The 12,500-nt window shown below is 40.5% G+C and overlaps 1 protein-coding gene across 1 annotated transcript in view; it reads left to right on the top strand.

Moving 5' to 3' along the window:
- CELF4 (CUGBP Elav-like family member 4) overlaps positions 1-12,500 on the top strand; it is a 553,093-nt gene that overhangs the window by 139,216 nt on the left and 401,377 nt on the right. The window contains 1 exon segment of the mRNA XM_074279239.1: positions 3,473-3,555. Coding sequence (XP_074135340.1) covers positions 3,473-3,555 — 83 coding nt within the window.

Below are 12,500 nucleotides of genomic sequence, written 5' to 3'. Positions count from 1 at the left end.
TATTTCTAGACTTTTTTTAGAAATACAACACTCACTATCCTTCAGTCCGTAGCTCCTCAGTATGAATATATTAAGGAGCAGGAATTGTTATGGGCTTGTGTGTAAGAAAGAGTTCTGAATTTAAAGTCAGAGACCCAGGCTTCAAATCCTCACTCCTCTATTTAATACTGTGTGACCTTAGACAACACAGCAACCCCTGCACTGACATTTCCTGTAAAATGGGGAAGGTTAGATCAGATAATCTCCAAGGAAAATTCCAGTTTTACATCATTGGCTCTATAGTCTTGTGAGAGAGCACTTCCTGGAGGAGGTAGATTTTGATCCTGTGGTAAACAAAGAGAAAGCACATGGATTCATAAAAATGATAGAAGAAAGAATTTCAAACTAGAACCATGTGAAATGATCTTTGCAAAAGCATTTCCAAATTAATCCAAGAAACACAGAACATCTGTTTTCTTCCTTCTCTTCCTCCTCTTCTTCCTTTTCTTCAGGTTAGGGGTCTCCTTAGTGATTCAATTTCATTGAACTATTAATTAATACCTACCTCATTCCAGTTCTATAATAGGTGAGGGGACTGCAAAGACAAACTTCTCCTCTAATGCTTTTCCTGTGAACATCCTCATATTCTTACTTAGCTCCGCCAGCATGCTTTGTACAGAGGCACTTGAAGCTGGAGCCTCATATGTCGGTGGAACCGACAGCTAGATGACACAATTGAGGGGAAGGGTAGAAAGACACCCCAGGGAGAGGAGGGCGACAGCACGAGGGAAGACGTCAGAGAGGCCTCTGACCGCTATTCATTTTCCTCCCCGGGTGTCTCCATCAATAACCGTCTATGAAGTGGATGGGGGAGGGTGGATGCTGCCAGACATGATCATCAGGGATCCGTGGTGGGGAATGGGAGCAAGAAAGATTCTGCTCCAGGCTGGCCTGGCTCATCTCAGGAGGATAGGGTCATATGCAAGGTAGAAGGAGAGAAGGGAAGCCTGGGAAACAGCACACCTACATAGAACAAATGGAGAATATTTGTCTTGCCTGTCCTCCACCAAACCTCTGTCATCTCTCCCCTCTCTCCATGTCTGTCTTTTCCCTCCTCTATTTTTTGTCTTTTCCTCCTCTCTATTTCCTTCACCTGTTCCCTATTTCTCTTTTCTTCTCCCCACTTCTTTCAGTTTCCCCTTTTAGTTCTCTCTTCCATTGCCCTATCTTTTGGCTTCTACTATCTTCCTCCTCTCTCATTTCTTGTCCCTCTTTTTCTCTCATCTCTCTTTTCTGTCTCTCAGTCTTTCCTCTTCTTTAACTCCTCTCTCCTCTTTCTCTCTGTTTTTTTTCTGTCTACGTCTGTATCTCTCTTCTCTTTCTATCTTTCTCTTTGTGTGTCTCTCTGTGTCTCTATCTCTCCCTGACTTTCTCCTCTCCCTGTGTGTCTCTCTGTCTTTTTGTCTCTCTGTGTGTGTCTCTCTGTCTCTTTCTATCTCTATCTCTCTTTGTGTGTCTGTCTCTGTCTCCAACTCCTTCTGTTTCTCTATCTCTCCTTCCCTTTCTTTTTCCCTCCTTAGAGAGGGGAGCAGTGAGATCTGATGATGAGAAAAGGTTTAAATTTAATTAAATTTAGCCAGTCTTTGCTGAATGTCTTCCATGAGCTTATCCCTGTCCAAGGTGCTATTAGAGAAACAGAAAATAAATGGTTCTTATGAAACCCACAAAAAAGAGACAAGATTCATACACATTAAAGAAGTAGACATGGGACAATGTGTGATCAAGGGATAGATCATATTATTAATATTCTAAGTGAACTCTATGACTTCAGAGAAGGGAAACTCAGAACAAAAAAAAAATCATAGGCACATAAATTTAGAATTAGAAAGTACCATAGACATAGTCTAATCCAAATCCCTCCTTTCACATTAAGGAAACTGAAATCCATAGAGATTAAATAATTTTTTTCCAAAGTCATAGAGGTAAGCAGGTAAGTAGAGCAAGGATTTTAATTCAGACCCTCTGATTACAAACTGGCTGTTCTTTTCATTCTGGGTTGCCAAAGAAGACTTTCTAGAGGAGGTAGGTCTTATAGAAAGGGTAGAATTTACCTAGAATGAGGGAATAGGTTTCAGGTGAAAATAAAACATAACTAGAAGCACAAAGATCCAAATGCCTTACGATATGCTTAGGGAAAAGTGAGACAGTCAACCCAGTAGCTATAGATGATATAGCTCCTTAAGATGTATGTCTCAAGAGCTTTGACTTTGTTCCTGATATTGAAAATTTTTGCTCAGTATCAGACCTGTAAATGTAGGCATTATCATCTAGCTAAATCCAACTTTTCTCAGAATTACTCTAACCAAGCCCAATCTATAGAGTAAAAATTAGAGTAGTTAACCACATATGCAAGCTTCTAGGATGATGCTGAGCAAAATTACACAATTAGAGGGCCAGGGAACCTATCTTTTGAGTTAAGTCTTTGTCCCCAGTTAAAATGCAAAAGTGCCTTGGAAGGGTAACTATTAAGTCAAAAAACTTGAGTGTAAATGCATTCTTCAGATTATTTTGCTCTCTGATAAGAGCAGCTTGGAAACTCAATGTTTGGATAGGAGAAAGAACAAAAAAGGAAGTGAGACAAAAAGTGGGGACCAGGTAGAAGAGACATAATGTCTAACCACCAAGGCAGAACCTGGATCCCAGCTTTTCTCTTCCTCATGGGAAATCAAAAGAGAGTGCTGCTGCTCCCACCTCATGGTCAGAATGAACCCAATGGTGAAAGAGATCTCTGGAGTTATAAAAATGGGTTTTGTGGATCTAAGATAGATGTTGGCAATGTGGAATCTTACATGTGTATGTGTAGGCAAGCACATCTGTGGGTACGAATAGGAGTACACACTCTTGAAGGTTGGAAGGGGGAGGCTAAGTTCTTTAGTCATAGATTGTAGTCTCAGCTTTTGTGCAGAAAGGAGAGAGACAAAGGCAGAAAAGTGAGACTTTCAGAGAGAAGAGGCACCAAGGGGAAGAAAGATAAGGAGAGCAGAAGAGGAGAGGTACAAGGAGAGAAAAGCTGGAGAAGAGATTTTAAAGAGAATGAAGAGAAATAAAGGACATGGAAGGATGGGAGACAGTGAAGAAAGAGACATAGAGATGAGAAATAGAAGAGAAGAGGAATAAGAATATGAGGAAACAGGAGAGAGGTAAGAGAGGACAGTGAAGAGAGAAGCTGTGAGATGATGAGAGAGATAGTGAAGCTTGGGGGAACGTAATGATAGTGAGTAGAGACAGAGGGAAAGGAGAAGAGAGAGAAAGGGAATAGGGATCAGAGAAAGGAGAGAAACAGGGAGAGAGGGGAAATCCAGAGAGGAGATGGGGAAGATCATTCAGGTCACTGCCTTGGGCTCTGTGGCACAAAGACCCAGCTCTTGTTCTCTGTTCAATCCTCTGTGGGCCAGCTGCCATCAATGATCCTTTGCTCCCCTTCTTTTCCCAGGCTGTGCCTTCCTCACATACTGCGAGCGGGAGTCAGCCCTGAAGGCCCAGAGCGCACTGCACGAACAGAAGACATTGCCCGGGGTGAGTCCCACATCTGCATCACCAACTTGAGTTCTCTCCTAATTCTCTTGGGAGTGGGGAGGGAATGGGACAATGGGAATGCACAGATACTTAAGACTGTGAACTCAAGGTAGTGCTGTTGACATGTCGATCCTCTTTCATTGTTGTCAGTGGAAAGCAGATGAAAAGCAAGACTAGAACTGCGGATGTGATATTCTAATCTACTCACTTTCCCTTCTCTGAGCAAAGGGTGGATGGAAGTATTGGAGACACACTATTGACTTTTCCCCAAGATATAAGCCCATTTCACATGATAGATCAGTCTAACAGCCTGTTCTAACACACAGGCTACAATCAGCAAGACTCATGGAATAGGGCGGAATGGAGGGAGGAGGACAAATGAAAATAAGAGGAACCAATAGAATTTCACCCAGAATTCAGAATAGGTGTTTTGTTATTTGGAGGACTTGGGATGTGAGGTGGAGGTAGCCTTGGAAGGATAAATACTTCTGTTTACAATTCTGTAGGTCCCTCCCATTTTCCATATTCCTGAAGTCCTCTGGGTTCAAGTAAGCTTTCAGGAAACTTAAGTTGTCACCCTGACTGGATATGGTAGAGTTAGAGCTTTTCATTGCCTACAGATGCAGCTCTTAACCCCATTCCTGCCTGGTGACAACTCTGTTCTAATTAGTCTTCAGATACCAGTAGACTTCATGGAGCCATGGGATAGCATGGAGGTCCTGCTTTATTGTGGCTTTAAAAGAATCATGTTTGTGCTTCCTAGTTCTACTTCTCAACTCTAACTTCAGAGAGCCCAGGGGCAAGAAAGACAAAGTGTCATCTGTTGATAGGGCTAGAAATCTAATGGGGGAAGGAAATTCTTAACACAAGGGAGGCCTAGTGACTTTTTAATGAAATTGGCCTCTTCAAAGGCCAGCCAAGAAGAGGTTTCCTTGATCCCAGGGCAGACACCAAACATGCTCTGAGCTCCTTTTGTAGGGGTGTGAGATCACATAGATTTATTTAAGGAGCTAGCCATTGTCTTTGATAAACTATCATGCCCTGATCCTGTTTTATAGCTTCTCTGAGTGGGAGGAGGGAATTATTTATGGCCCCCCTTACTGGGTGTGATCTCAGCCACTGCTATTATCTAGGCGAGTTCATCATCATAAAATAAGAAGCATTCTTCAGGTCAAGGGTCCAAGTTTTCTCTCCAAGTACTCAGTGACAGGGATATATATGTTTCTCTCTGTATCTAAGGATCGATGGATAAATGTATTTGCACATTCACATATATTTAATGTGTATATGATATGTGCATATGTCCAATATATGCCATTCTGAGGCACATATGTGCTATACGTATGAGGGCATGTATAGGGTTCTATGAAAAGCTTAAACATAAGGAGGGACAAGTGAATATAAACTTGTGTATATAAATAAATACATAAGCTTACATTCCCTGGCCCCTGATGACAAACAGTGAAAGGAAGGAGGCAAGAGCACCATTAAGAAGGGTGGGATGGGTTAGGAGGAGGATTCAGCACAGCTAGAAGACCTTTGAATCAAAGATCAGTTGGTTTGGCTTTGGGGGGTATTTTTTTTATTTCTGAATTATACAGTGTCTGCCCTCACATTACCACAGCCTTCCTATTTGTTATTGCCAAGCACGGGCTGAGTCATTTTAATAATATGCACATGGATGCAAATGTATGGAAATGATGCGCCATGCAGATTCTGTGTGAAGCCTGGTCTCAGGCATGGTGGCCGGGTATGGTTGTGTGTTTTAGTGGAGTGGCTCCTTGCACATATTTTACAGTAATTACTTTCTGGATGTGCTCTGTGAGGTGACAGAAATATGTTCCACCTCATCCCATGTTATATGTGAAACGTAAAGCCATATTGTGAGATAATCAAAAGACTTCTGAGAAGGTATGTGTTGATTAATAAAGTGTTTATGGTACTTTGTTTTGGGGGAAATTGTGATAGATATTTTACAGCAACCAGAACGGAATTGAAAATATCACATTGTTATGGGAGGCCCTTCATCAGCCTGCGGGAGATTGCTGGAGAGTTTCAAGATTGCTAAAACCAGGGAATCAGACGGGGATAAGAGAGGAGATGTGAAGAGGGGGAAATTCAGAAAGGTGGAGGAGTGGAGGAGGGGGATTGTTGTGAGGAGTCCAGTGGTGAGGAGAGGGGGTGGGGCAAGACTCAGGCCTAAGTGTTGATTGTTCAGGATCCCACATTAACTTGTGGTTGTTTATTTTACATATAATAGAATAGCTGAATGATGGAGTGTATTAGTTCTTTAATAATTTATAGAAATACTTTGATGTTGCAGTAATTACATTAAAGGTCACATATCAAAGGTAATTTGGGTGAGCAGCTGTGATGGTTTCTCAGAAGCAATCAATATCACTGTCCGTGGTGCTGATTTCACCAAGGGGCCTGCCAGATTAAAGAAGGCTTATTACCAGGCAGAAAGGCCCAGGGGAAATCAAGAACACACTGGAGCGACGCACTATCCTCTTTTTCCACCGATAATTAACACTGTTCACCATAATCTGTGCTAATCCTTCATACTGGGAAATCCACTGGCATTTTCCAACATCACAAAGACAAGTTGGGCAAGTTTGGGGAAAAAGAAAGGAAGGAATGTCTGGAGGGGTCTGTCTGGGATGGGGACAGATGAGAAAGGACAGAGGCTGGGGCTGGGGGGAAATCAGAGACGCTAGACGTGATTGGGGGAGCAGGGCAAAGAATAGATAGAAAAAATGTTGTGATTGCAGTTTGCCGTTTCCAGAGAATGCTGCCCCCACAGACTCACCCAGGTGCAAGCAAGAAAAATTAATAAACAAAAATGATGGTTTAAAGTAGCGTCATTCTGATTACAGACAGTGGAACTGTTATTATTATTATTATTGTTGGTCTCTCCTCCTCCTGCGAGGCTCGGGTTAAGGGATGATGCTAGGCTGTGCCAGATAAGGGGCCTGATTGCCAGATAATCGGTGTTCCTGCCAGCTGAGTCCAGGGTCACGTTGACTGGCATGGTTGGGGGTGGTGGGATAGACCATTTATTTGGGACAACCACCCCTGAATGCCCCAGCCGGACCCTTTTTTATAAGACTCATGGGAATAAATATGAAAATAAGAACCTGGAAAAGTGGTAACCTCAGCGATTTAGGCTTTTTTCCAGACTTCAAAATCCATTAAAATCAATCCATTAAAATCAGCCTTACACCTCCCTACTGGGGGGAGGGAGGGGAAGAAGGGGGAGGAAAAGAGAAGGGGGAAAAGATAGTACTAACAGCAGATTCTGTTTCTCAGCAAGTTACTGAATTGGCATCTCGCCTCTAATAGGAACAAAATCTGTTGCATTTCTACCACAAGCACTCATGCCACCAAAGAAATAAAACATGTAGCACTGTGTCCCACCCACCTTCAGTTAGCTACAGAGAAAGGAAGGTGATTTTTCTCTTTGGGAGACTGAAAATACTGAAAGAAGACATGTACAGGGCTGTTCTTGAAAATGGGGGCAGGTGCAGATATTACAGGCACATCAGTGGGAACAACTCTTACCAAAAGCTGCATGCCAACTGAGAGAATCATTCCTGTGCCAGGGTCACAAATGGATTATGATTTCAGAGCCAGAAATGATTTGGGAAGAATGAGATTACCAAACCATGAAGCTTCATCAGAGCCTTTCCTTTGAACACAACCTTCTGCCCACATCCATAGAGGGTTACTCTATTTTGTCTCCTCTCCCTTTGCTCTTTCCCACCCTGCCATCCTTTTCCTTTTCTATTTCCAAAGATTGTGTTGCCTCACATATGCAGTTTACAGTTCAGTCTGGGATAAGTTTTCAATCAGCCAAGAGATCACCAAATATTTTTCAAATGCTTATTATGTACAAAGTGTTTGAGGAGTTACAAAGAAGACTACTAACATTCTTGTTCTCAGGAACCCACAATCTAGTTAAGGAAGGCTTACAAAGTATGAACAGATGACTAAGAATACAGGCTGTATGTTTCAAGTGCCAAATGAATAGCATAAAGACATCCAGCAAAGATGATAGATTATTAAGTAAGGAAAACCTGGATTCAAATTGTACCATTCATATTTACTATGTGATCATTGGCAAATCATTTAGCCTTTCTGAACCTCAGCTTCCTCAGTTATAAAATTAAAGTTTTATGCTTGTAGTATTTACCTCATAAGGCAATCGTGAGGCTCTAATGATATAATCCATGTAAAAGGCTTTTGCAAAACTTTAAATGTCGATTGTTATCAGTATTATTATTTCAGACAATAGGTGTCATAAGAAAGAGAAAGAGGTAGGGTCCAACTACATTATTCTGAAAAGGCAATGTGAAAGAGGTTGAACTTTATCTAGGCCTTAAGAGATTTCAAGAGGTAGAGAAAATAGGGGAAATTCCAGCAAAGGGAATATGAGCAAAGGCCAGGAGACAAGCTTTTCTTGAGGATGTCTTTCTTGCTTGAAGAAAGGAAATGACATAAACAGAAGAATATGAGAGTGGTGTGAAGAAGCCCATTACATGCACAAGGAATGAGTGAGTAAAGCTACAGAGAGATAAAACATGTCAGGACAAGGATAAGATTTTTTAAAAAGGGTAATCAGTTTGTTTAGAGTAAAGAATACATAATGGGAAATAATAGGATGTAATAAAGCTAGACATGTAAGTTGGAGTAAAATCACAAATGTCTCTGAATTCCAGAATTAGGAGTTTTTAATTTATTTCATAAGCAATAGAGAATCCCTGAATGTTGTTGAGTGGAAGTGATAGTAAAAGGGATAATATGATCACACTGATACATTGTTTGAGCATTAATGCTAAAGATTGGATGAAAGAAGGGTTGGAAACTAAAAACAAAGAATATCAAGAGTTTCATTGAGAAAAGATGAAGACATGAAATAGGAAGATTGAAATGGAAAGGAAAATAAGGACAGATTCAGGAGGCCGTAGAAGAAGAATTATCGGTGAACTGATGTAGAAATTTAAAGAGACAAAGGAGTCAAAATTTTGAGTTTGTAAAATTTAGAAGGTGGTCATGAGATGCATATAAAAATTCAGATAATCTGGAGATAGTGCTGTGAGATGGCAATTTCAGTTTGGGAAATGGGTTTGAGATGGCTAGAAATGCTGGTTCATATATCTAAGAGGCAGTTGAAAAAAGCAATGTGGGAACTCAAGAAAGAGTTAATGGGGTTATATGTGGATTAGGCAGTTATATAGAGATAGCAATTGAAACCGTGGAAATATATGAGATCACCAAAGAAAAGAATAGAGAAAAAAGAGAGGAGAGTCAAGGACAAAACCATGAAGGACACTCACAGTTAAGGTTCTGTATATCATATTGGGAAAAGATATTGAGTGCTAGATACATATGAGTGAAAGAATGCTCAGATACTTGGCAAACTCATGGATTATAAAAAAACTGAAGAAATTTTAGGAAGCTAAGTGTTTATATTTTGAGACATGTAGAGGGGCTGCTATGTGAAGGATGGATTGGACTTGTTTTGTTTGCCTGCGTTCAGAACAGGGTCTACTGAATTGGCGTTATTAGATCCCTGTCTTTAAAAATCTTCAAGCAGAAAGACACCACTTGTCCAGAGTACTATGGGTGGCATTCCTATTTTGAAACTAGGTTTCATTAAACAATGATGATGGTGATGATGATGATGATGATAACTCTTCACATTTCTATATCATTTTAAGGTTTACATAGTATTATGACTACTCTATGAGAATGGGTACATAATTATTATTCCTATTTTTGAGATGAGAAAACTGAGGCTGACATAGATTAAATGATTTACCCATTGTAATACAATTGGCAGAACTCCAGGATTCAAATGCAGGTCTTCTTATTACAAACTCAAGTACTCAAGTGCTTTCTCCACTACTTCATTCTGCTTCCATTCCGTTACCATGTTCCTTTCCAGATCTAGGGTTTTATTGGTATCCCAAGATAGCTTGAGCAAAGTTTTGAGGGTTAAGGGAAACAACTGGGAACATCCAGTTGAAAAAAATCATTTGGGGATAACTTGTGGAAGGCCTTGGATTCCAAGTTAGGTCAGCTTAGAAGAAATCTATTAATTAAAATAGTTCCACTACAGGCTTCTCCTTGTCTTTTGGATTTTGAAAGAAATCATCCTCCCAGGAGAACATGTCTGTTTCCAAATTAAAAACTGAGGACCCCAAAGGAGCAGACCAGATGTGAGGAAAGAGCAGATGCTTACAGCTTGGGTCCCCAGTGTGAACCTGGCAATAGGACCAAGTTAGCAGCCAAAGCTCTGGGCAGCCAATTGCTCTGCAAGGAAAAAGCAGCCTTCCTCAGTCTTCCTCTCCTTCTGCCCAGGAGATCAAAGGTTTTGGAGTGTCTCTGGGGAAGGGGAAAAGGAGTGGTGTTCCACTTAGCAAAAGCCTCCCACAGTTTGATAGTGCAGCCTGGCAGCTCACTGGGCTCTGGGGGAGAGGGAGCTTCTATCTGCTTGGTAAACATTAAAGTTCCGATTCACTAGTTAAAGATTGGCTTTTGTGTCCTCACTCTGGCAACCTCTGGAATACAAAGCAAACTAACACTCCCTCTCTGTCTTCCTCAACCCCGTCATGTCAGCAGCAACTGACATGGACCATCCCTGCCACTCATCCCCCCTGAATCAGGTCCTTTGTGACTTTAAAGGGGTCATTTCCATGGAAATGCCATGTGGTCTTCTCTGAGCTTGGGGGGAGGGGAGAAGGGACAGAGAATGCACGGAAGAAGTTAACATGGTCAAAATACACAATCATATTTTTTAAAAATCACTTTCTCTTCCTCTCTACCCCTTCCCTTTCTTTCTCCTTCCCTTTTCATTTTTAATACTTTCTCTAATCTATTCCCTTCTCTCTGCTTCCCTCATTGTAATCCTCTTCTTTTCCTTCCTTTTTTTCTCTCTTCCATTCTTTTTCTCTATTCTCTTTTATTTTCTCCTCTTTTCTCTCCTCATTCCTTTTCTCATTTTTTTTTCTTTTTCTTGCTCTATAATTTCTCCCTTCATTTATTCTCTTCCATTTGGATCCCTTCTTTTTCTTCTTTTTTTATCCTCTCCACTCCTGTTTTTACCTTGACACCCAAAGGACACTCCAAGCACTTCATGGGCTTTATGTGTTATTCAATGACAACTTCTCTCTCTCTGACAGTCCTGCCATTGGAGGATCAATCTAATTTTATGTACAACTGTAAAGATGAATGATAAGTAGAAAGGATCCAGGCAAGTACAAGATGAATAAATTATAAAGGGCAAATGATGACAAGACGGGGGTCCCTGGAGACAGTGATATGATAACAGAAACTAAAGACGAATTTATGATGGATGTAGTTAGCAGGTACTGAGGCTGTTAATTCTTCAGGGTAGTTTTACAACTACTTGTGATTGGAGCAATCAAAGTATTTCATTTTAAAGAGAAACAGTGAATTTCTAGTCATCTGCTCTGCACAGCTATATGGACAGCTTTGTTGTTATGCATTGCCTTGGTCCCTCTGTCTTTCTTCCCACCCTCTGCAGCCCTGTTAGCTGCTTTTCACTTCCAAACACTGAGTAGGCAATGAAGAAGGGATGCTATGGAGTGGCACAAGCTAACAATAATGCCCCTCTCCCATCTTCTTGACCCCACTACTTTTCCCTTTTGAGGAAAGAGGACTTACTTATGATGAAAGAAAATATCCAATCATCTTATTTTACAGAAGGAAACTAAGGAAAAGAGAGGGTTAAGAACTTGTCCAGAGTCATATAGGTTATGAGTGACAGAGCTTGTATTTTACCCCAAATCTATAGACTCCTAATACAGTATTTTTCCCATCACTCTGAACTCTTGAATCATGAGCAATGTTTTCATCAATTAATCTTCCTCATTTAATTTAGGAAAAAGCAACAATTATATAGTGCTTTATGATTTTGAATGCATTTTACAATTGTTATTTCATTTTATACTTACAATGACCCTGGAAGGTAGATGTTTTTATTATCTTCATTTTTACTGTTGAGGAAATTGAGGCAAACAGAAGTTAAATGATTTACCCATGGTTACACAGCTAGCAAATGTCTGAGGCTGAATTTAAACAAAGGACTTCCTAACTCCAAGCCCAGAATTCTATCCACTGCACCACCTAGCTGCTTTCCACCAAACCTTTCAGTTCTCCATCTCTTAAAAATCTATCTACCAGTCATGCTGGAGCTAAGAATCTGTAGCTGAGGGACAAGGAGAGATAAAGGTGGAGCAATTGAAAAAGATAATACTGTAGGGTGTATTGTCCTTAATGGAGAATAATATACTCACCATCAGTTCTACCCCCTAAAACAAAGCTGATCCAATCTTCCCTCATATGAGAGAAGGGAAAAAAAGCTATTCACTCCATCCCTTCAGATTCAACATTAGGGTAATGATACAAGTGTTCCTTTGTTCCTTCAGAGACATCAATCATCAAGTATTCACAAAATGCCTACCATGCCTAGCTCTAGGTTAGGGACTTCAAAAAGTTTTCTTTCAGAGAGCTCACAGCCTGGTTTACCCACCCACATAAAACAGAAAACAACATAGAACAGTATACAATCAAGGGTGAAAAGGTACAGTTTATACTTTAAATTATGGAGGAAGTCATAGGAGAAGCAGAATAGTGTAGGTGGACGTGGTTTAAAGATCAGAAAGGAGTCTGAAGGACAGAATTGAGGGAGGGGGTAAAAGGAATGGCATTCCAAGTGTGAGAATTCTTATAAACAAAAATGCAGAGTTTACAAATGTATGTGACATGGGCAGAAGACAATGAAAAAGCAAGATTTACCGGGTATGTAATGGGGAATAGTTGTTTTAAAAAAAAAAAGAAGAAGAAGAAAAGAAAGGTAGATTGAGGGTAGATTCCAGAAGATTAATCAGAGTATCCTAAAAGGCTTAGAATTCACAAAA

Source organism: Sminthopsis crassicaudata, chromosome 1 (genome assembly GCF_048593235.1).
Source record: "Sminthopsis crassicaudata isolate SCR6 chromosome 1, ASM4859323v1, whole genome shotgun sequence".
Taxonomy (NCBI): Eukaryota; Metazoa; Chordata; class Mammalia; order Dasyuromorphia; family Dasyuridae; genus Sminthopsis; species Sminthopsis crassicaudata.
Note: the sequence above shows the minus strand (reverse complement) of the source record. Positions and strands in the feature narration are given on the sequence as shown.